Source organism: Topomyia yanbarensis, chromosome 1, assembly GCF_030247195.1.
Source record: "Topomyia yanbarensis strain Yona2022 chromosome 1, ASM3024719v1, whole genome shotgun sequence".
NCBI lineage: Eukaryota > Metazoa > Arthropoda > Insecta > Diptera > Culicidae > Topomyia > Topomyia yanbarensis.
This window is the reverse complement of record NC_080670.1, coordinates 54,039,235-54,064,981: the sequence shown is the minus strand read 5'-3', so window position 1 is coordinate 54,064,981 and position 25,747 is coordinate 54,039,235. Positions and strand designations below refer to the sequence as shown.

The 25,747-nt window shown below is 40.3% G+C and overlaps 1 protein-coding gene across 3 annotated transcripts in view; it reads left to right on the top strand.

Annotated features, from left to right (window-relative positions):
- The window catches only part of LOC131677633 (hemicentin-2), a 709,680-nt gene that overhangs the window by 594,200 nt on the left and 89,733 nt on the right, over positions 1-25,747 (top strand). For all 3 annotated transcript variants that reach the window (XM_058957531.1, XM_058957529.1, XM_058957532.1), the window contains exons 5-7: positions 21,486-21,803; positions 21,888-22,039; positions 22,133-22,277. In XM_058957531.1, the coding sequence (XP_058813514.1) occupies positions 21,486-21,803; positions 21,888-22,039; positions 22,133-22,277 (615 nt within the window). The remainder of the gene's footprint in view (positions 1-21,485; positions 21,804-21,887; positions 22,040-22,132; positions 22,278-25,747) is intronic.

Genomic DNA, 25,747 nt, shown 5'->3' with positions numbered 1-25,747 from the left:
AAAAACCCCAAGGTTGCATGGAGTATGAATGGCCCGTGATGCTGGGGTTCATTTTGTGTCATCTTACTCTACATCAGTTTATACTTGTTCAGTTATGGGGGTCCCTTAGCTCCGTAGTGCCCAGGGGCCCCGAATGATCTTTAGACGGCCCTCTAAACAACAGCTCTATTACGCAGAACGATTCCCGAGTTCCTAAAGTGATCTATAGAGCCTGCCATGGCAAGTTTGCGTATCCCATCATTGCGATAAAATATCTATATCTAGCAATGCTCTTCGAATTATTCCCAAAAACGATCTAATAAGGCAATGATATTTTCAGAATACATTTAGTGTATTTTCGAACAGAGTAAAAGGACACGGTCATGATATTATTAAAATTGTAGCAAATTTCACGAGCAAAATAATATTATTCACTCAAGACCTGAAATAAGTCTATAGATTTGATAAAATTTGCGAATTATCTTGCATGCTTGTGAAAATAGATTTTTAATGTCAGCGGGGTCGTGTTTTGTACAAAACTCTGATTTTTTTCGATTGCTACGAGTTTTTACCATTCTACCCAACTAAATTCTGGTTAGGGGCCATGCACTAATTACGTAAGGCTTTTTAGAACTTTTCAACCTCCCCCTCCCCCCTGATAAGAATTCGTAAGATTTTGGTGAACTCCCCCTCCCCCCTACGTAAGATCTTATCATGATTTTCGTAATTAGAAGAGCATATAATTCATTAAATAGAAAGATAGCGAAAACGGTACTTAAAGAATTATTATAAGAAAATTAATAACAAATTTCAACTGTAAGCATCAGCAGTAATTTTATTAGCATCTTAATTTTGCCCAGTAGAAATTTCAGAATAACTGCGGGGAGATATTCAGAAACTGTGATTTGGTTCTTATAGTCTGCTTCGCTATATTCGGAAATAGTTCCTTGTGATGTAAAATCTCTTCTGGTGGGAATTAATTCTGAGTTCCAACTGTGACGCTTATCGTACGCGTAGCTCCGAAGAAAATTCGTAGATGGCTGTCTACGAATTTTCTTGAAATCAAATACAGTTCACACTCTGCAAATATTCGGTCTACAAGATCTTTGACAATCGCATGACAGAACATTTTCCGGCTACCTTGCGGAAGTGAAAATTTGAAAAAGGGATGTTAGCCTAATAACACGGTATCAACACTTCAAGAGTCAAGAGTCAAGAAATTGTTGTAACTGCTCCAACACCATCGACAATTAAGTCGCTCCTCACGCTGCCAGCAATCAATAATACTCCATAACTAATTTAGGAATCATATACTGCCGGAAAATACTTTAATTCGAGGTCCGCCCTTCCTTGACCACGTTATTCAATATATGCTCGTTTTGTGTAATATACATGTTCATGGCAGAAATAAGAAGGACCCTTTTCTTACGAAAATAATATTTTCCATATTGATTTCATTTTTCATACTTGTTTTATGATATTACGTAAGAAAGGACAAACCCTCCCTCCCCCTTAGATAAGAATTCGTAAGATATTTTGAAACTCCCCCTCCCCCCATATTACCTTACGTAATTAGTGTATGGCCCCTTACGTCACTGCATTAGGTTATACAAAATCGTAAGCGTATTAAAATAACTCTCCACTGTACACCAAATTCTTTTTTTGCACGGGGGATGCGTTCCGTGCAAAAAAAAACCGTGCAAAAAAAATCCGTGTTATTTCGAGAAACCGTGTAAAAAAAATCCGTGTTATTTCGAGAAACCGTGTAAAAAAAATCCGTGTTATTTCGAGAAACCGTGCAAAAAAAATCCGTGTTATTTCGAGAAACCGCGCAAAAAAAATCCGTGTTAATTCGAGAAACCGTGCAAAAAAAATCCGTGTTATTCCAAGAAACCGTGTAAAAAAAATCCGTGTTATTTCGAGAAACCGTGTAAAAAAATCTGTGTTATCTCGAAAAACAGTGTACTAAAACCTTGTGGTTTTTAGATACCCTGCAAAAAATCAAACGTAATCGAACTTTTTTTTCACCTTTTACAATTTTTTTTTATAATATTCAACCACATCTTGCATTGATAACTGTCAACAATGCTAACCCATGCGGCTAAGTTCACTGTCAAGGAAGATCGATAGTGTTTACATTTTTTAGAAAATCGATTAAAAATCATTCTGAATTTTTGAAGGTTGAACATATATATTGTTATATTTAGAAAGATCATCTCTATCGGTTTATGAAATAAAAGAAGAATTTTTTTCATCATTTAATGATTTAATTTGATGATGGGTATCCATATGGGTCAGTTGGGAATCAATTTTTTTGAATATTTTTGTTACATATGGAGATAATTAAAATATCTTGAATAATTGAATGTCATACGCTAGCTAATTTATTACTAGAAGCAATACGTACAAAATTTTTGTCAGCCTAGGAACATAAACTCTCGACAAACATATGATTATGGCGTAAAAGCCAACTGTCAAAATTCACTTTGAATGATAATTTCGGACAAACGATTACTCGCCAATCACAAATGTTGGTAGTAAACAAAATAAATAAATGTGGTGGACACAAAATAAAATTGTCAACGCTAGCAAAATGTAAACACAAATGAACACTGCGGATGAACCTATCGTCAATTGACATTTCGACGAGTTTTGATTCGAGCCAATATGGGTCCTTTTTGTTATCAAAGATGGCAACATTATCGTAAACGACAGGTGTATGCGTAAATGAATCCGGCAACAATAGTCGTTTATCGTATTCACAAGTTCACAGAAATCAGTTCGTTTTTCAGCAGTCGATATCGGTAAATTTAAAAATGGCGAACAACGAAAACGTGAAACGAAGCCAACGAAAATCCATCAACTTGCGCACTAAAATCAGCGTTTTGGATTATCTGGCGAAAGGTGAAAGCTGCGCTGCTGTTGGGCGGAAATTTAATTTACACGAAGCAACAGTACGAACAATTCGGAAAAATGAAGCTGCCATTCGAGAAGCGGTAGTTCTTGGGACCGACGCCACTTCAAAATCAGCTTCGTACACAAAAGACCCGTTGATAGAAAAAATGGAGAAAGCTTTACTCATATGGATCGAAGACAACGCCCAGAAAAGGATTCCTGTAGATGGACCAATTATTCGCGAAAAGGCTATTCATTTATTTAATATGCTGCAACATCAAGAACCTTCAACAAGCATGGCCACTCTAAAGAAAACTGGTCGATTTTCGGGAAGTGTAGGTTGGTTTACTGGTGTTGTAAAACGAAACCACTTGCATAACGTTAGCCTAAAAGGTGAAAGTGCATCTGCAGATAAAGAATCTGCAGCTGCTTTTCCGGCAGCTTTGAAGGATGTGATCGAACAAGAAGGCTACACTCCAGATCAAGTGTTCAATTGTGACGAAACAGGACTGTTCTGGAAGAAAATTCCTTCTAGAACATATATTGCTCAAAAGGAAAAATTTGCAAGTGGGTTCAAGGCTGCGAAGGACAGAATAACGCTTCTCTTCTGCAGCAATGCATCCGGGGATCGCTTACTTACGCCACTTTTCATAAATCGGGCACTTCGTCCCCGGTCGATGAAACATACCGATTTTAGCTCTCTACCAGTTTATTGGATGGCGAATTCCAAAGCCTGGGTGACGAAAGAGATTTTCTTAAAATGGTTTGAAGAGTGTTTTCTTCCAGAAGTCGAGCAATATCTCAAAGATAAGGGACTGGAGTTTAAGGTATTATTGCTTCTTGATAACGCCCCGGGGCACCTGGAAATAAAACATTCAAACGTTAAAGTGCTCTTTCTGCCTGCAAATACGACTTCCCTGATTCAACCTTTGGATCAAGGAATTATAGCTGCGTTCAAACGATACTACGTGAAGCATTCCGGTTCATTTTGAAGGCAATTGAGGATGACTCCATTTCCATTACGACTGCTTGGAAATCATTTTCGATTCGTGAATGTGTCAAAAATGTAAACTTGGCTCTTTTGGATATTAGAAAAAGCACACTTAATGCCTGTTGGAAGGCCGTTTGGCCAGAATGTGTTATAAGGGAAGATAAACTGGTCAACGATGTCAATGCTCAGATAATTCTGCTAGCGCACGCTGTCGGAGGAGAAGGTTTTGATGACTTTGGCCAAGATGATTTAAATGAAATGCTGACTGATAACATTATTAAGGATGAAGATTTACTGGAAATTATAGATAGTGAAAAATCACATGATCCAATGCAATATTCGGAAGATATTGCTTTTGGTGCGCTTGAGAATATTATCCAGCTGGCAGAAACCCTACAGCAGGAAGTTCTAGATCAGGATCCACATATTGAAAGAGCAATATCATTTAAAAACGATCTTGAGTATTGTATGGCTCGATACAAACAACTATACAAAGCGATTAAAGATAGCGATGAGTATATTGAACCGCATACACGTAAGCGTATACGCACGATATCAGACGACAGTGATTGAACATCTCTGGCTTCTGTTGAAATGGTATTTCGATGAAATGTATTTTTTTTATGAAATGTATTTTATTATTTGCTACTGAATTTTAATAAATAGTTGAGTTGAACCAACTGATTTTGTTTTTGTTGTTTTATATAGACATTTTAATACTACTAATGATAATGTGATCCTCCCTTTCGTAAAACATTCTTGAAATTAAATACAATTAAATACATTACTGTTACATTTAATCCGTCCTTATATAAATTGTGAACTTCCCACAAAATTATTTCAACAAATTTTGTATTGGAAGCAAATAAGTATTGAATATTAATTTTATACTGAATTTCAAACATATAAGCAACTAAATTTTCATATATTTAACCATTCCAAATTATCAGGTGCTTGACCATAGCTAACCAGACAGTCATTGCGGTAATACCCTTTTCGGCAGGAGAACTATGCTATTAGCGCGAGGTATTTTTAGGCCGCTGATGCTGGCGCATAGTTGGAATTGAATTAAATGTATTTAAAATAATTGCTTACATGTATTTAGTTCAACAACTTATTAGATATGTATATTCAATTGGTACCACACAATAACTATTTGTATGGCAATCAATCAGCGTCCTCTCTGTCTTCATTCTTTAAGTACAGTGTTGGATCGCAGGATGGATAATCCTAAAGAAGGTTTTGAGGTGCTTTCGATTAAGGCTGAACTAAAGGTTAGTTTCAAACACTGAGGAATCAAACAGAATGATCAAAGGTTTAAAAATTATCGTTACAAGATCCCTCGCGCGCTATTGATAGCATTCAATAGTTTATTCAAGCGAGACTTAGATGCTATTCGACCCCCAAACTCTTTCTGTACGTGTTTAATAGCAATACGTGTAATCTCGTATTCACTTGTCCTTTAGAAAAAGAACTGCAGCGTTTTTATGAATGTTTAGTTTACGAATTGAAATTTTACTTACAATGTCTTCCAATACCAATGGTAAAATATTCTGTGGGTAAATGCTACAATAGCATATCCATATTTTTCAGATGGGTTTTACCTAAAAGTCAATGCTCAGATAATTCTGCTAGCGCACGCGGTCGTGGGAGAAGGTTTTGATTTCTTTTGGACAAGATGATATAGATGAATTGCTGACTGATAACATTATTAAGGATGAAGATTTGCTGGAAATTATAGATAGTGAAAATCACATGATCCAACCCAATATTCGGAAGATATTGCTTTTGGTGCGCTTGAAAATATTATCCAGTTGGCAGAAACCTTATAGCAGGAAGTCCTAGATCAGGATGGTATATGCTACAAAAGCATATCCATATTGAAGGGTTTTCCTAAAAGAAATTTGGAATTATTACTATACTGATTTCAATTGATTACTTATTTTTAGCTTCCAATGCATCCTAGCTGGAATCAGTGCTTTAATGTTGCGATTAGATGGAAGACAATCTTTGTGGTTTCATGCTCCAGAAAAAAGCTCGTCAATGTTCTTAGTCGTACTTCTTCTGTATGTCAAATATAAACGGCGCCTACTAAACTATAATTTTTACGTTTTAAGGCGTCACTTCATATATTTTTGCGTTCTCATTTTGCTGTAGCAGCACTCAGTGCATTTTGGATTGGTTTAGTATTGCCTATATTTGCTCAAACTTTGGTGTAATAGATATCTCTTGTCTTTCATTATACGGGTATAGCACCTAGATAAAAACTTAATGTATAATATAATGCGTTGCGACATTTGCTATTATTAGTTCAGCGATAAAAAAAATAAATTGCTGCATATTTGAATAAGTGTCAATAGCTTTACGCAGATGTAGTGTAATTGTAATTTAATTTTTCGATTACTGGGATTACCGGGGGAAAAATAAAGTGTGCGTTCAAGTAAACAACTATAATTTAATGATGATCAAACTTTACCTTAATCAATCCTTTGGTGTCCGCAAATATTGATATTCACCAGTACACTTCTTCTTAAATCTGAAATTTATTTATAGCCAAAAAAGATACTATACGAGTATTTTTGCACGTTTTTTTTCGAAATAACACTGATTTCGGATTCTCGAAACAGCATGATTTTTTGCACGTTTCTCGAAATAACACGCATATTTTTACACGGTTTCTCGAAATAGCACGATTTTTTGCACGGTTTCTCCAAATAATACCAATTTTCTTTGCACGGTTTCTTGAAATAACACGATTTGTTTTGCACGGTTTCTCGAAATAACACGGATTTTTTTTACACGGTTTCTCGAAATAACACGGATTTTTTTTTGCACGGTTTCTCGAAATAACACGGATTTTTTTTACACGGTTTTCTTTGTAAGATAATGGCGTGACACGAATCGTGTATATCAATATTAACATTTTACGTCCAAAAATCATGCTATTTCGCAAAACCGTGCAAAAAAGTCGTGCAAAAAAAAAACCGTGCAAAAAAAGGTCGTGCAAAAACAGAATCCGGTGTATGCAGTAGATTGACCGAAAAAAATCCCGTCAGCTTACTACTGAGTGGATTTCTATTCAAACCAATTTTGAGACGAACCGATTCAGTCTAGCTGTCGTCCAATGTCCTTAAAGTTTGTATGAACCTTTATAACAGTCTGTATGGTAAAGTCTTTTGTTTACATTTTCGCCACCAGATGGGTCATCGAAATATGACTGATGGAATTTTTGTTCATTTGCTAAAATTCTGTCGAAATAAATTGTTTTGCTAAAGATTGGCTACGGTTGATCACGGACTTTTGAACGATTACCATCCGTTATTAGCCCCCCCCCCCCCTGCGTAAAACCAACTTAAAGACCTGCACGTATCCCAGTCTGGATGAGAACTATCATGGCAACATTATTGTCTCCTACCATGTACGATTTACTTCTAATATACTCTGAGCGGCTGACGCTAAAGCTTTAATTAATTTCATACAAATTACGAAGAATCCTGACAATCAGATAAGTACCTTCCAAAGAAACTGCAAAGAATGCTTAGCTCAACGAATTTTCCAGTGCGGTTTTTTGGGTACGCCTAGAAACGGCAACGTACCCTGCGTTGCCCAAAAATAAGTTCCTAGAATACATATATGAAGCTTACCGAATTGCGTCGAAATGATTTATCCCGCACGCAAGCGAGCACATCTCTCCCGAACCCGGGGTGCAATTATTGTGCCACAACGCGGTTTTTTACGACGACCGTAAAAATGATAAATTTGGCTCATATAGGAGATAATCGTCGTTAATGTTGGTTGTAAAATATAAAGACCTAGATGAGAAAATGCATGAACCCCTGCAAATCACACTTCCTGCCAGACAGTGAGTGTCAGAACGAACCGACACGAAAGACGCCCGAAGGTTTGGTGTGGGTGGTCGGTGTTGTTAAAAATTTGAACGTTACGGGTGAATTATTGAGGCTTTTAAACTCGATGCCTTCCAAAGAGGAGGAAGAGGAGGAAAAAAAACAGCATAATTCGTAAATTCTAATTGGCGAACAGAAGAGAAACAACGGCGAACGACCTTCAAAGTACGGCGGGAAGCTGAGTGACAGTAAAAATTTCGGACCTTGGTCCATTAATCATTACCGGCTCCATTAGCTGGATTTCGGTTAATTGAGCCACGGGCTTCATCAGCCGCAAATAGCCACGGCCCCGATTTATGCGCCAATGTTGGGGAAAGTTTGGCTAATGGACGTTAAAGTTTGCTGGAGCCTGTTTCATTGAATTGAAATGGCGGGATGGCCTGAGCGAAAGTGTGAGTGAGTGTACACCACTGTAATCCTTCATTCTATCCGACTTCTAACGAGGCTCCGACTGCCAGGGTTAATTGACGCTGATGGTGAGTGCTTGGCACTCTGCACCTAAATTGATGGTTTTGGTAATTGATCTGGTTTAATCCTCTACGGGTAGCATTGGTAGAAATGCGTCGTTGAACTCGGTAGAGGAATTTTGCTAATAGACTTTGATATTTGATGGGCTCTTCAATTCAAAACTAAAAAGTTATTCTAAAAGATTTGTTGTTGTTTTGTTGAATTGAACCGATCCTAATTTTCAAAAGAATCGAATTCTTATTGAATTTTAGGTTACATTTCAGACGTTGGTTGTCTCTGGAATATATTTTAAGTAAGAATAAAATGTGGATATTTGTTTCTGTTTACATTTCTTATAAAAGAAAAGTATAGAATTCACTCAAACTTGAAAAAAATCCGCGACCCGGTGGACCGAGTCTTATATTTCAATCGATTCAGCTCAATGATTTGGGACAATGTTTGTTTGTGTATATGTAACGCATCAACTCTAATTCGTGTTTCTCAGCAATGCCTGAAACGATCTCATCCAAACCAATTTCAAATCAAAGGGCTGACACTCAGACAGAACGCAATTAATTTGTTTTGGATTCTGATATTTGGTTTCCAAGATATTGATGTTTGAATGTGTGAAAAAGGTGTTTTTTGTAGTTTTTTGAAAGTAACTCAGAATTGACAGCACAGATGAACACTTTAAATAGCTTCAGACAGCTTGCATGAATACCTTTCAAACGAGCTATCGTTTGTTGAACTACCAGGGGGCTCCGTTTGTGAGCTTTTTGGTGTGGGGGTAAGAGGCGGGCTATTAATAAAAAAAATAGGACTATAGTCAAAAGATTTAACAGTAAATACGGACGACGGATTATTACCGTTTTCCATTATCTAGAAATAAGACCAAAACATGCAATCAACTATAAACCCCAAAACGACTACGTTGAGGTCAATTGCATCTTCCGAGAACTTATTGGATGTAATATGCCCTTTGTTTTTTTATAATTCGTTTATTTGATACGGCTCATAGCGATAGCTTAACGGAGCCGTGGATCTTTTTATTTGTTTACAAAGTAATAATTGAATATTTAAACAAATATTATTATAATATTGGATCTTCTTTCGCAGGGTCTGCTGGCATATTGCATCTGGTGGGTCATTTAATTTTTTTTTGTTTTTCACGTCCAGGTCGAAGCCGGCTTGGTATCCGCGATCAGATGTTTTTCCCTGTTTCTTGCACTTATTGTTGACCAGTGTAAATCCGTCATTGCTATTACCTTCCTTGCCGATGTTGCTTACAGTTGATTTTGCGGTGTTTCTTTTCTGGTTGTCATTATGGTCTGAGCAACTGCTGCCACAAATTCGGCCACCGTTTGTGGTTCAGGCATTGGTATTGAAAACTCTGTTTTAGGTTGGTTTGCCGTAGATGAGTTGACAATCGGTTGAGATGCGTCTTCCTCTGCATCTTCCGCGCAAGGTTGTCCATGTTGTGCTGTCTGATTACAATACTTGCATGTAGGAGTTTGCCCCGCATGGGTGCATAGCGTAGTTTGTTTAATTGTAGTTCCGTGAGTTTTGAGTTTCATTTTCAAGTAGGAGGGTACGGGCCTTTTGACCCGCATCCTCACTACAAAAACGCCGTTAGGAGTACCCGAGAAGAAGTTTCTTAGTTTCTGTAACGGATTCTACTTCTCCGTATTGCGACATGCATTTTGCAATTTGCTCAGGAGGGGTACGAGGTGATAGGTCATATAGCTTTACATCTATATAATCAGAGTCAATGGATCCGCTGGTTCGTCAGTGATTCTAGGCGATCCGTTCGCCACGCCGTCCGGTAAGGGAATCAGGGAGCCACTTGACCCGCTGCTTCGGTGCTGGTTCTCGAGCGTTTCTAAGCAATCAGTTCGCTACGCCGTCCGGTAGGGGATTCGGGGAGCCACTGGATCCGCTGCTTCGGTGCTGGTTCGTGAGTACTTCTAGGCGATCCGTTCGCTACGCCGTCCGGTAGGGGATTCGGGAGTCACTGGATCCGCTGCTCCGGTGCTGGTTCGTGAGTGCTTCTAGGCGATCCGTTCGCCACGCCGTCCGGTAAGGGATTTGGGGAACCACTGGATCCGCTGCTTCGGTGCTGGTTCGTGAGTGCTTCTAGGCGATCCGTTCGCCAGGCCGTCCGGCAAGGGATTCGGGGAGTCACTGGATCCGCTGGTTCGTGAGTGATTCAAGGCGATCCGTTCGCCACGCCGTCCGGTAAAGGATTCGGGGAGCCACGGGACCCGCTGCTTCGGTGCTGGTTCTCGAGCGTTTCTAAGCAATCAGTTCGCCACGCCGTCCGGTAGGGGATTCGGATCCGCTGCTTCGATGCTGGTTCGTGAGTACTTCTAGGCGATCCGTTCGCCATGCCGTCCGTTAAATGAATCAGGATTTTTTTTAATTTTTTTTTGTCTATAATATCTTAATCTCTACAAAAAAGTATTCCCCTTCACAAAAACTCGTGCGCGTTGAACAAAATATCAAGTCAACGACCGCGGCGTTGGGTCGGAGTAGAGCTTTTTCGTCAACTTTACTCATGGTAATAAGAATAATCCGATGTTTCTCTTGTTCTGGAAACAATGTACACTAGATCGAGAGGCCTGTTGTTCACTTGGCTCGATTGTATGTCTGACAGCGGCAGAGGTAGAAAGTAGACTCTGCTCTTTCTTTTGATATAGTGTGTTCACAGTTTAATCATTTTCATTGATTTTCTTAGGGATCATCCATAAATGACGTATTGTTAAAAGTTGACTGATTAGGTATTGCGAATCTTTTCCACATTGCGATTTTTCAGTCATGCACCACTGGGCCGTGCATTGAATTACGCGCCCATCTAATTTGCATCAGTGCGAGTGAGAAAACGTTTTGGTGTTTGTTTTTGTTTCGATCGCACTCGAGTCTTTCCCTTTTGGCAACAACTCGACGAGACGCTAGATTATCTCGAGATAGACAATACTGGTATTAATCCTGAACGGGATCCATAATCACCAGCTCGAGAGAGCGCTCAAGAAAGTTATTCCACGATAGTTACGTTATTTCCCTTTTTATGGAATGAATTTACAGTTTGGCAAGAAAATTCCGCTAGGAAGAGAACTCAAGAAGAAGCAGAGTCACAAAAAAGTTGACGTGTCTTCTCAGAACAACGAAGCTCTGGTAATAATCGTTCCATCGACATACTTTTCTTGCAAACGAACTACAGCTCATTCATATGCTACGTACATACGAATGCCTTTTTGTCTTCTCAATATCTATGTAAGAGAAGGTAGTTCAAATAGAAACGTACTATTGAGAGATTTAAAAAAAATCAAATGTGTTAAGTTTTGTCGTATTCTGTTTGAGAGTGTATAAAGCTAAGACTCAATAAATATAAATATATTAGGCTTACAGGACAAAAAACCAGGACAAATCAAGCGTTTTCCTCGACTACCCAGGACACCAGGACAGTCAGCGAAAAACAAGGACATGTCCTGGAAAACCAGGACATATGGTCACCTTATATTAGTTTTACTTTCAACGACGAATCCTCGTCTTGAAATTGAGAAAGCAGTACTCATTCCCAAAATTTTCCTGTAACCAAAAACCTAATGAGAAAGACGAAGACAACATTGTATGCTAAATTCACATAAAATTCAGTGTTTCAGAACCTCATCCATACTTCAATAATTTCATGTTTTATAACGAAAAAACTGTGTTTTGATCAATCTTTCAAAAACTACTCGGAAACGGTGCAATTTTTTCCAGCTCATCTTGGTCAGAGCCGTCAACAGGGTGCACCAACTGAACACTAAAATGATGGAGTTTTGAATACAAATTTGTTTCTATACCTAATCATTCGTATTGAGCTGTTTGGAGCGAACGGAGCATCTCCTCAAAGGGCTGTACAATACCGAGAAAGTAATATGGTGGACGAATGGGTTTGTGTCGTTACGCGCTACTAGCCGAGACAATTATTTCCGTACGTTCATCAGAAACCCAGGATTTTGCATGTGAGTGATCAAATATCTTTTCGAGAACGGTTTGCTGATTTTCTTCTCTCTCGACCAGAATCTAACTGAATATGTCACAGCTTAGCAGATGCAAACAATACACTCTAACGAGAAATTGAACAAAATTCGGTTCATTGGCCTCTTGGTCGTATTAGAAAAATCCTTTTTTTAGAAAAATCGCTAACCTTATGATCGAAGTTATGAATCGAACACACGTGAGCTGCATGCAAGGCAATTGGTTTACCAACTACGCTATGCCCGCCCGCAAACCACCTATACTATGTTGCCTATCTTTCCCCGGAGATTGCAAATTGGAATGGATGAGAATCGTTGCAGATTCAATAGTAATTGTTGATACTAAATTCCAGGACTACGAATTTCGAGTTATTAATTATTAATTAATGTGCACTGTGAAATTGTTCAAATGTTCAACAATTTCCAGGTTGGTGGATGAAAACAAAAAAAATCCACAGAAACATTGTATTAGCCAACTGCTCTTCCTACCATCAGACTCAACAATTAAAGTAACAATTTATGACCTCCCAGCTCGCAGTTAAACCGTACACCGGCTGAACCGGCGAAGGCCGTTGGGTTGACGCAAAATAAGCTATTTTGTTGCGTTTTTACTACCATCACAAATCCATTACACCCGCGGGATGATGCTATCTGTGTATATACCTATGAATTGAGTTTCCCAAATTTCGCTTACGGTCGCTGGCCGACGTAGAATTTTTTTTTTTCACCACAACGTAACGCTTCGAGCGCATATTTGTGGCACATATGGGGATTCACCACGGAATAACGGATCTGGGCGGTGCTTTACTTTATTCCGTTCAGTTCATTTTTAAACTGTAGGACAAAGTGAGGCAGGGTATTGTTTTTTATCGTATAATATATGCCAATTGAAAGCCCGCGTGTCGACTGAAGGTGGTTTTTATCTTTGTTTCCACACACACACAACAAGGAAACATTTAATTAGCTCGTTATAACCGGGTTTGAGCTGAAACGAATTTGTTTTTTTTTTTGGAGAGCATAACTGAATAAACAAACTTGTTTGGATTTTAAATAATTAAATTTCGAAAACAAACCAACGGGACAATGCATTGGATCCAACGATCAATCTACCACACAATGAAAATAAAAAAAAGTTGGTAGGTAATTGATGCAAAATATTTTATTGTACCCAAATGAATTAGAATTTTTCCCTAAACGCTGATGAAAACCAACAAGATACATATATATTAAGCTGCGAGATTGCACGGTGCACACTGTATACACAGAAAAACAATTCATAATCCACGCTTGGAGTTTGCTACAAAATTTTCTCTCGTTTGGGTATAGCGCAAATTAGTCAAGAGGGAGTTATTTCAAAATGGAAAACGTAGCAACATTCCCCGAATAGAAATATGAAACATTCAGCCGAATGTGTGTCACTGCTCGAGCTGCTTCGCACCAGCAGCCAGAAGCCGAAATCCCGGAGTCATTTTTTACCACTCCCCCCAAAACTTTCCGATTCCGATTGCAAGCCGTGCAGTGTTTTATGCATTATTTCATACGGGTTCGGCGCTTTCATTTTGCTGTTGAAAATTTTCCACCGAGTTCCATTTTAGTGCTAGGACGCGGTCGGCTTCAGAAAACCGAGAACGCGGACGACTACGACGACGACGACGGGGGGTCTCTGTGGAATGTTGGTTGACTCTCGGTGGAAATGTTGTCCAGCACTATCAACTGGTTTCGTTTCGATGCGGGGTGTTATTCTCGTCCTGTTCCACAAGCACACCAGAGAGCCAGCAATGTTGATGCATATATTTCTCAGTGAAAATTTATAACAATTCATTGTACGGCACCAAACTGAAGTGAAGTGAATGAGGGCGAGGCAAGGTATATATAGGCTAGTGTTCCGGTCATAAAATGAGAACAACGTAGTTTGTAAATTAATTGAGGTACTGAAAAATGTATCGAATTGAGATATAAATTTGATAGACACAGATAAACAGATCGCAAAGCTCAATCAGATAATGATATTCACAAGTTCAGCAGGTTTTGGGAACACTGCATAATCAAATGTTGTTACACATAGCGTAGTAGATCACGTGTAAATTAATGGGATCCACATAACACGGTACCTAGTTCCCCCAAACATGCAGAGGCCAAACAAGACGAATACACAGCAGCGACTCATCAGGCCAAGAGAACACAAAAACATCAAACAGTGAGCCTCAATTCATCAATAACGATGACAAGCTATATATATATATATATATATATATATATATATATATATATATATATATATATATATATATATATATATATATATATATATATATATATATATATATATATATATATATATATATATATATATATATATATATATATATATATATATATATATATATATATATATATATATATATATATATATATATATATATATATATATATATATATATATATATATATATATATATATATATATATATATATATATATATATATATATATATATATATATATATATATATATATTTGGTGGTTAATATGACTATAATAATTGGGCTTCAAGCGCAACGGGTCAATTCCCATGGAAGAATCTTCGTTTAATAATATTTTACAGATTTCGTTTGACTTCAGTTGGTGATTGCATTCTTCGTCGAGATATTGAGCTCCGGAGAGATGAAGGTAGAAGGGTTGGCAGATTGTGGCTGTCGAAAGGGCCGTGGTAGAACTTCTCCAACACCCCGTTCGGGCGAGTTCGTGAGTAGGCTATATCCACAGCCTGGAATTGGACCGAGTAGATCGCGTCGAATAGCTAGCAGTGGATCATTGGGGCACCAGTGAACCGGAATCTCCGCTCCTCCCGGAGTCGCTGGAACGGCCACAGCTTCTACTGGCTGGCCTGTTGAGTAGGTTAGGTGCACCGCCCAGGACTAGATCGAGTAGATCGGGACGCAGTGGAGAGTTAAATGGCTCACGTTACGAACATCGGTATCGGGAGAAAGCTACCGCTCGGCTTCGCGAGAACCTCTCTCGCCGTGAAATTCTCCGTCGGAGTATGCTTGATCCATTGTCGGGGACTGGTCCGAGTAGTCCGCGAACAAGTAAGGGTGGAAGCTGAATTACTCATCAGGGAAGTAAAGTGAAATGAAACGAGAGTAGAACCAAAGGGCTCCAAGGAGTTGCGGTGCTAAATGGCACCGGACTGAGAACCAAAGGGCTCAAGAAGTTGTGGTGCTTAAACCAAAGAAGAATCGGTATCGGGAGAAATTCCTTCGCCGGGGAACTTTCCGTCAGCGTAAGCTAGATTCACCACCGCAGACTACACTGAGTAGACCACGACGACACCACCAGTAGCAGGTCGTCGGAGCACCAACGAACCGGACGCCCTGCTCCACCGGACTCGTCGAAGTGACCTCGTAACCTGGCTGGTTGGCTCGGTTTCGGAGAATTCTCCGTCCGAAGCTAGGCTCATCGTCGGGGACTATACCGAGTAGTTCGTGAACAAGTCGGGAGCTCAACGAGTAAGTAGTGCTGAATGGCACAAATAAGCCGAAGGGCTCGGTAAATTAGACAATCTGAAGTTGCCGCCCAGACTGTCTTCGTAGGGTAAGAGCACTATGTCTCGACCCACAACTAGCTCTCCGACTGCCATGGTCTGTGTGGTAGGTGTTGAACTGGTGGTGTGTCGAGGAATGGTGTTGTAGCCCTACGGAAGAAACTAACTACTTAGCAGTTGAAATGGGTGCTATGCACATAAAAACCCCTAACTGAAGTAATGCCGTAAAGTAGTACCGGAGAGGAATCAGGCTCTGGCCAAGAGCAGTGTTTTTAGCGGGCCGGGTGATGGCAAGTCCAAACCTGGTCCCTGAGACATTAGGGTTTTTGTACATTTTTTACTGTCCCAGGGCCCATTTGGGCGAGGGTTCGCTAAGCGATGGTTCGTGGTCTGTCTTAGTGGGATTCGAAAAGACTGACATCCTTCAAGAAAGCAAGTAGTCCCTGTTCGTGTGCTGAGATATTTGCTAGTGTGTCCCGAATCGAGGAGGGCAGGTTATCGTGTCGTCCCACGTTTTCGACTTCCCGGAGGCGGAAGAGCGCTCTCGGCTCTATCGAGTTTTTGCGATCTGATCCCATTTCGAGATCTCCTTTTACCTTCTGGAGGTAGTCTCGAAGGTCCGCATCTTCGTTATTATGGACTCCACGGTGCCCAAGAATTCAATATACGGTGGCCAAAGGGTTACAGGATTGATCTTTTGGTTTCACCAAGGAGTACTTGGACAAACCAGTTTCCAGCAATTCGATGACCGAGAGCGAATTGTAAAAGATCACTGTCGCAGTACTCTCAGGTTTCTTAGTGATGGCAATCACAATGGCAGCGCTTTGAGAGTAGAAAATTGAGCAATTCCCGCACTTACTTGCCAAATTTCAATCGTCAGTGTAAAAATATTGATGATGGGGGAATTTGAGCTCAACCATTTCAAGGAATTTCAGCTCTGACAGTACAATGAGGTTCACCTACAATGGTGGATCCACCAGGCTGCTGTCTAGCTTTAGACCACGCTCGCGTCAGGCGCCGGTGCAACTGTAAGATTTTAGGAAGGGGACCATCAACAAATGCTGTATGTATTTCTATGGCTGGCTGTATTAGTTGACATCCATCTCCCGATATTTTTCTAAAAGCCTTACATGTCGTTCCAAGACAGTTACCACCATTTCCCACCGACAGGGAAGTTTCAATGCAGACGGCTCTTGCGGAGATAGATTCGAAGCCAGCATGACTTCTTCGTAATACAGCGGTGCCAGGATATCGACTAAATCTTCGCAATTACGACTGGTTATCTCAAGATCATAGAACAGGTGATATCGAAAGTATGGAACGAAAATTATCTTCCGGTCAACAGTCTAACCAGATTTTGAGGATCCTTCCGAAATTAAATTTTGCTTCCAGCGAGTTCGATCGGCCGTGCCCTTGGCAACGCTATGGGAGCTACAACACGCCGAAATGGCACATTTTTAAGCAGAGATACGGAAATCAAACTAGTTGACCCCAGCCAACTGCATTAACGGCGGCCTGCAGCTTCAGTCTTATGCGAACGCAACCACTGCTTTCCCGATAACCCTTCGGAAGCGCCGAGCCTTGGGGACCCCATTAGCCTCCCGAAACAGGTCCGATTGATTTCCTCCGATGCCTACCCTGACGCATCGGTCACTGAGGTACTGCCTGAAACAGCGGCCAAGGTGTCCGTGAACACTCTTTCACGGCATACCCTATTTTAGTTTGCAGGGCGAGATCTAGTATCGTAATATCCTCATGCAAGTCGTTGGCTATGGGATCACTTGCTTTTAGCCGAAGCAACTTTGATGAATGCCTGCGTCGAATTTCTTCCGAAATGCGAACTAGCGACGAACGGGAATATTCCATTTTTTCATCATCTTCCGAATGCAGGGAAGGAATTAAATGAGCCGAAAGTCATTCGGACTTCTGATTCCCTGGTATTTCTTCAGAATGGGAATCGTTAGTGTATCTGGGACTGATCCGCCTCCCAAGATTCTGTTAAATGCGCATAGTGGTACTCATCGACCGCTTAGAAAAAGCAACGAACAAAAAAAATACTAATAATGATGATTGCCACTGAGGAAGACCGAAGACAACAGTAAAATCGTTTGGACGTTACAAAGCATAGTGTACAATTTTATTCGGACTGTAGAGCCATAAATATTTACCCTTAAAGTCGGTTTGCCTTCATTTGCCGCTTAGGACGTTCACCTTTCTCCACAATTCCGTAGTCAACGAATCTGAGCTTTTTCCACCCAGGAAGGAAGCGCAGCTGTCCTTGGGTATCTCGATGATATGCTTGACCTGGTTTATGAGATGACGAAGATGCGCCGATCATTCATCATGAATTATGGTCAAGCGGGGTGTTTTTGAGACCTCTAAATGCTTATTGTCGGACTTTGATTGTCTTCGCTACTTCTAGATACCACCGATTTGGTGCAGTTGCATGATTTTGCAGCTGGGATCATGGCTTCTAAAAGTTCTTCCGGTTAGCAAGTTAGCAAATTGATGGAGGGCATCCAAAACAAACTTAGATTCCTATGATGTTATGTCCCCATCGACCTTGCCCGATCGTAGATCCAACGACGATGTCGCAAGGTCGATGGGGACATACAATCATAGGAGAAAACAAGTGGAACTGGTCATGTGTTCCGGCAATGGAGCAAGACTGTATGGCTAAAACTAAGGCGGATGTGGATCGGCCCCGGAGAAAGGTCATTTAGTGTCACCGCGTTGCTGTTTTCAACTAGCTCAAGGATGGCGTTACCGCAAATATGCATTGCAGTGACCCATTTGTAGGAAAGGGTCCTGCAGTTGCTAGAAAAAATCCGCAATTTTTTTACAGACTCGAAAACTTCCTGAGGAATATATATGGAAGCCACTTTGTATCTGTGCAATTTCGCCAACTCAGATGGCAAGTCAGCTCTGGTTTCTAGGACGACCGTCTGGTAGAGGTTCGGCCCATATAAGGCTCTCACCTGGGAAGGTGCAATGTCCTAGATGAAGACTTGCCAAAGCTCCGACTCAAGGCCTCTTTAGTTCATAGTGCCAAGGCGTTGTGGAATAAGGAATAAGGAAAGCTTTCGGATGTGTGGCGATCCTAAATAAAATAACACTTCGTACATTTCGTACAAAATCATTCCAGTTCGAGTGCGGTGGCAATGACCGATTAACAATTGGTGATGGCGGCAGTCAGCGGTGGACGTAGAGCATATTGTAGATAACACGTGCTGAAGGTATGTAAGATGAACAATGCTTTGTGGGTTAAGCGGCCGGGAAAGATACGAGGATTTAGATTTGTTGGATCCAGTACTACGAGTAACCTGTGGTTCTACGATTAAGCGTGCCGGCATTGTCGTCCTTTACTTTTAGCTAGTGCCGTGTCCTGCGATGGGGTCCTTGACAATGAGCCGTTACCAAGCCGTTGAGAAACACTACAAACCAATTTGGAAAGGGACGCAGCGGTCACTTTCCAGTAAATTGTATTTATTTCAGTATTTTTTTCCGAGAGGACCATGGCGATGGAACCTCGGAAATGTCTTGAACTCTCTACTGGCCAAGTCCAACTCATCAATAGCCTTCTCTCCTCGTAGCCTCCGAGCCTCAACACTAGCTCCAACTCCCGCTCACTATCTTTCTAATTCCGTTTCATTTTCCGTTTCAATCCGCTACTTATTTCGTCCAATCCCTGCGATCTGATCTACATCTCTTATTTACCGACCGCCAACTTTAAATTCACCCTTGCTCTTACACTATCTTAATACGATTTATTCCTACGGTTCACACATCTTTAACACAACTGTGATAAGTTACGATATCACCCTTTAGCTGACTCCCAGATGCAATGGCGATCGATGCACAGTGATGGATATGTATCGCTCTTTATGTATGTCTCTTGGATGGTAAGGTAAATGGGCGCGAAGTTTGTTCTCAGGCCTTCGACGATCTACTGGCTGGCCCATGTGCAGTTTATTCCATTGGATAGTGATTTGGCTGGACTGGGGCTGGAGCTATTATTCCTCGCAGGTCTGCCCATTAGAATGGATATTGTGGATATCGGTAGGACGAATGATAACAAGTCTGCAGCGCGTGTGCTTTCAGAGGCCCTATGGCCCCTTCTGTAGAAAGGGTAGAGGCGATAACAATGAGTATTTGCGGGTTGTTGTAGCTATTTTAAGATGTTGGACGGGTTTTGAGGATTCCGTGAGGGTTTTTAAATCATGGCGTTGAGAGATGCTGCTAAGCTGGAGCGGACCAAGGACATGGCAGAGCCAAAATATCACTGCTCTCATATCTTGATTCACCGAACCCTCAAGATGGAGGACATCATCTGTCGGAAGAAGACTCTGTCCCCCGAGTACACGGGCGAGCAGATAGTGAAGTCGCAGTGCCGGTGGATAACGAAGAACTACCGCGGGACGTCGTTCGTCACATTCCGGGAAATGACAGCTACTATTGAATCCCAAAATTCAGATCGGCCTCTGCAAATCGCCGCAGTATTTTGCTATCCTGGCTCTAGTTTACGCGAGTGCAATGTTCCGTCGCTCGATCAGTAGTACGATAGTCAAGAGCTTCTCGGAGGGCCTTCACTAGTCCGTAGGAGAATGAAGTCACCACAGGTCCGTTTCCAAACTGAGTCAGAAAGCATACTACGGCGCATCATAACAGGTATCAGAAGCGCGGACCAGGAGGGCATTTTGTGCCTCCTCCAAGTCAACATGCAGTGCAGTTAACCTGTAAACAAGTTATCTATTAAGCACAATGTCACGCCATGCACCCCATGAAGAAGCGGCGGATGCCCCATTATTCGATCCCTTCCGGAAACATGAATTTATTGCTTCTGTCAACTACAATTTGAGAATCTTTCTACGTTACCAACTCTATAAACTAGCAGTTTCATTGTATAAACAAAACAACTGCCTCGAGTGAATAATGTTAATTTATAATTTTTGCTCTAGATATTGACTTTTGGCCGCTTGAGCCGCTCGCTTGTTGTACATTGACACAATGTAATCGTTGGCGCAGCCCTTTAAGCGCTCAAGCGAAGTAGAAACCCATAAACCGGCGGTTTGTAAAACCAGATCCTTTGGTGCACACAAATTGTGTCAACAGCTGGCCTTCAATCTGACTAATTTCTATGTGACAAATTTGCTCCGGGGGAATCGGATATTTGATGAATAAACGAACAAATGCGATGGGGCTACACCGACCGACCGACCGACCGAGAGTGTGTATAATCCACCCGCATTGGGTCGAGCCGGGTCCAAGGATAGAGTTCTGGTTAGGCTCCTTCGTTTTTAACATAATTGATTGCGTCCGGTGCGTCTGTTTAAATAATGATGCGAAAGTTGTATGGTTGAACAGAACCGTAGTAGGATACAATTTACTCTGGTCCTTCACATTTTTTTCACTGCATTCATTTTTTTATAAACACCATTACCGAAGGCACCAGCGACTGGTTTGTTTGACACGGAGAAACACCGACAATCCCTATAATTTTAAGATTGTTGTCATCTGTATTATAATGTTCAATAATTAGAGTATTACTCTTGGTCGAAAAGTCAATCTCGACTCAGTCATTCGTCCAAACACTGTGACCATAAATTTTCCACAAGCCAGAAGCATCAGCAACACTCACAACATACCAAGGTAAAAGTTTCACCAGACGTGATTTTAACCAACATCATCTTGTCCTTCACTTACAGTACCACCGGAGCGGGTGGTGATACGTGACCAAGTCGGTGCGGAACGGACGACGGTAGCCGGTCCGTACAGTGAAGGAGACATCATCAAACTGCGCTGTGACGTGTACGGTGGACGGCCCACACCGGCGGTCAGCTGGTACCGGGATGGCGTTCCACTGGTGGCCGAAACCAAATATATGGCCCTCGGTAAACATCTCCGCAGCGAGATCGCACTGGGACCACTGACCCGGCAGGACCTGCACTCGAAGCTGGTGTGTAAGGCTAACAACCACGTACGGGCCAGCCCGGTGGAGCAGTCCGTCCAAATCGATATGAACTGTACGTTGACTTTTGCGTATCGAAACACAGATACTGTAATGATGAATCTGTTTTTTTTTCTTTTTTTATTCGTTATCGCTACAGTTGCTCCTTTGAACATAAGACTGATTGGTGCTCACCAGCCACTGTCGGCCGGCCATCGGTACGACCTTCTGTGCCAAAGTGCGGGTTCCCGGCCTGCCGCCTCCATCACCTGGTTCCTGGACGGGGTTCGGCTCGACAAAAGCAAAGAGACGGTACGTTATACGATTGACCCTAGTTTTGATTGAACTTGGTTTGTAATCTTTTCTTTCCGTTCTTGTTTTTTCATCTTCCACTCCACAATTCAGACATCGGCCGATGGAAACCAAACCACTAGCACCCTGTCGATTAGTCTCAACCGTACCGATGCGGGCAAGTATCTGTCCTGCAAGGCGTACAACACCTACGTGCCATCCGATGCGCTCGAAGACGGATGGCAGCTGGATATACAACGTAAGTTTGACAGCATGCTTGGAATGGACAGTTCATTACCGGGGTGTTAGGGGGACAATTAGCCCTTACGTAGCTGTTGTTACAATAACATGTTTACATTGCCTTTATAACCGGTTTGATAGTTAGTTCCATTTGATTTTCCAGGTGTTGTTTTTTAATAGTTTTCAACCTTAGGGTCGCTTCTTTTCGGGTTAATCTCTAACTCTATGTGCGGGTTTGGGAATCGAACCCAGGTGAGCTGCGTACAAGGCAATAGATTTAGCATCTACGCTATGACCGCCCATTGAGATTGTTATACTAGCTGAACTGCAAGCATCAGATTTTCATGCCCAGTTGATTTCAATAACTGCACTGCGCATACTATCCCACTGACATTCCTGAGTTTTAGCGTAGCGTTGACGTCAAAGCATCCGTTTGATGCGACATAATTCTTGCATCCTGCATGCTTATAACGAATATCACTGTCCCGGAATATTAAAAAAATTGACACTGATTCAGCACCTGAGTATTTATCGAAAACTAGAGACTTCTTTGCTTGTCTATTTGTTTACGTTATTAGCATACTAGCCAATTTCTGGAAATCTAATTTTCATGCGGGTAGAAAGATTTCGGCTTTAAAACAGATGTCAACGTTATAAAAGTACTATTCCGCCTAATTTTGTTAGACAGAGGTGGTAGGTGTGTTTCATTCTCCTTAATTGACTTCGAATATTTTCCATTTCTTAAATTCCAGACGATTTTCTGAATTTTAGTATGTTTCTTTCGTGCGGTTTAATAACGACCCACAATGCCAGTTGAGCACGTCGAACCGTTCAGAATTTCTTCCATAGCTGGTGAAACCGTATCATTTTCTTCATCAATATTTTCATGTTCCATTTCGGGCTTATTATCATCGGTTATCAGCTTTCGTTTCTACAACATCAATTGCTATGTATTCATTGGCAGAATCGTCTGTTCCTACATAGGGACTAGTATTTCGCATGAGTATTATATCGTCGCTATTATCAAAGATTGCTTCAAGTTGGTTCATATCACCATCTGCTGCGAGAGCACGTCTGATAAGTTGAACAGTTAGCACTATCATGTTCAAAGAAATATACTTGTTCGAATATTATTCCGCATTTAGCCAACTATAACAAACACAACAAACTTGCTGCTATAAAATTTTTCTTTGTTTGGTTTTTATCCACCTCTTGAGCCACTGTTTAACCCTTTATAAGGCAGTGGCAACTATATTACCACCTTTTCATTCGTTCATAACGCAGAAATATGAAGTGAGAAGTGTTCCAATCTTATAAAATCTACTTGTTAGGAGTCTGGCAACTCTTCTTATTACTTTTTATTGAGATATAGTGAAAAGTGTCAGATTGGTGAAGAGTTTTTTGAAAAAAAAAATGCGGCGATTTCCTTTTGGATAATAAAATTAGCTCAATTTTGCAAAAAATACTCTAGACCCTATAAGTTGGTGATTGTAAAAACAACTATTTTTAATCCGAAAATTTGATTTATGAGTGGAAAAAATTACAAAGAAAAAAATTAAATGAATAAATGAACGTCTGTAATCTGTGGTCTCATTTTTCAACTTATCCTCTGAATCCAATCCAATAACCAGTAACTCACCTTAATTTCTTTCTGAATTTCCGATCCAACTCGATTTGTTTTTATATTTCCACCAATCTCGTTGAAAATTCATCAAACATTACGAAGACGTTTTCTAACGGCGGTACGGGCGGTACCAAGTATATTTTCAAAACATTATTTTATTACGAAATAAATGTAAAAATTTATTCTAAACTAAGTGAAAAAAACGTGTTTCTATAAATATACCATCAATTAATAGCCCCAAACTCTGGGCCTTATAAAGGGTTAAAAAATCTCGGTAAACATATGATTATGGCATATAAACCAGCTGTCAAAATTCTCTTTGAAGAGAAATTCCGGTCAAACCGTTATTGGAAGAACACAAGTCATCTTTTGTTTACTAGCAAAATCTGTGATTGGCGAGTAACAGATTGTCCGCAATTTTTACTCAAAATAAACTTTGACTGTTGGCTTTTACACCCTTTGTCGAGAAATGAAGTAATAATTTAAATATAAAAATATTATAATTTACCTGAACTTTTTCATTGGAATAATACTGTGCATTTATTCCCAAAATGCGATGCGATGTTCTATCAAATTAGATGCTCATCATTATTCATTCCACGTTCTCTGCTATTATCTGACGAGCAATCTCAGCTGCTCGATGAGCGAAAGATGCTAACTTTTCGGTTCATGATCAATTCTGTCGCTTTCCACATACACTTGACGAGTGTTCAGATACCTTACATTTTTGGGTATCTGTGCGGTAAAGAGTTTACAGTAGCCAATTGGATCGTTAAATGAGAGAAAAAAAAACTATTTTTTATTACATACATCGATAAAGCTGATTTTCGTGATTGCAACAACGTATTTTTCTAACTCAGGAAACGTGAAAATAAAATTTAAATTTAAAATAAAGAAATATGTTGACAGTCTGGATTTGACACTATCAAAAGGATTTGACATTTCAAATTTCACGACAAATGATGCCCTGTCAGAAAAAATGAACACATGTTTTCCCGGTTTTCCCGAAGGGTTATTTTTATTTGACATAAACACCATACAATGAATATAGTTGTTTTTTTCATTTTGGGTGTTGTCTTGATGGGCCAGATGTAAACAACCGCAGTTTTCCTATGCATGGTTGCCAAGTTTACATAAGATTTATTTTAAAAAACAAAAAAAATCGTTTTTACATATTATAACGATTTTTTTGAAATTATGTTGTATTATGTATATTGGACCTAAAATTTATCGAATGGAATGGAAAACTGTATATAGCTTAATGACCCAATTGAAGCATTCCAAGAATCACCGTTTCCTTGTTAATATTAATTGCAAATCATTTCTAGTTTTCGGTTTTTTGTGACATCCTGCCACTGTACAACGATATTTGTTCGACTCCTTCGCCACAAAGGTAGAGTTAGTTTGCACGCGTCATCTTCAAAAAAAGGTAACACATAATGACATCTAACTTACTTCTAACGCACAGCCATTATGGAAATTTACTGCTTGGTTGAGCTGCAAAACTGTCTTTATTAAAATTAGCGTTAATTTAGAGCAACATCCAATGGGAAAAATGTAATAAACGACAAAAAAACGCAACTAGGAAAGCAATGCCAACAAACCGGGAGAGAGGATGTTTCCATTAGAAAAACATCGTCGTTTCCGTTCCGGTTATGCTGTTTTTGTTCCATGTTGATCCAACTAATCTTAACCCATTCATGCCCATGTTGTTTGTGGACAACAACGTTTTTAAACAGCTATAACTTTTGATTGAGGTGAGATTTGCTCACAAAAAGAAGTAAGGCTCATTAATGTGACTATTGCCTTTAATTTGAGTATTAACAGTTACAAGGATCAGCTCAAGAACTGAAGTTATTACAATT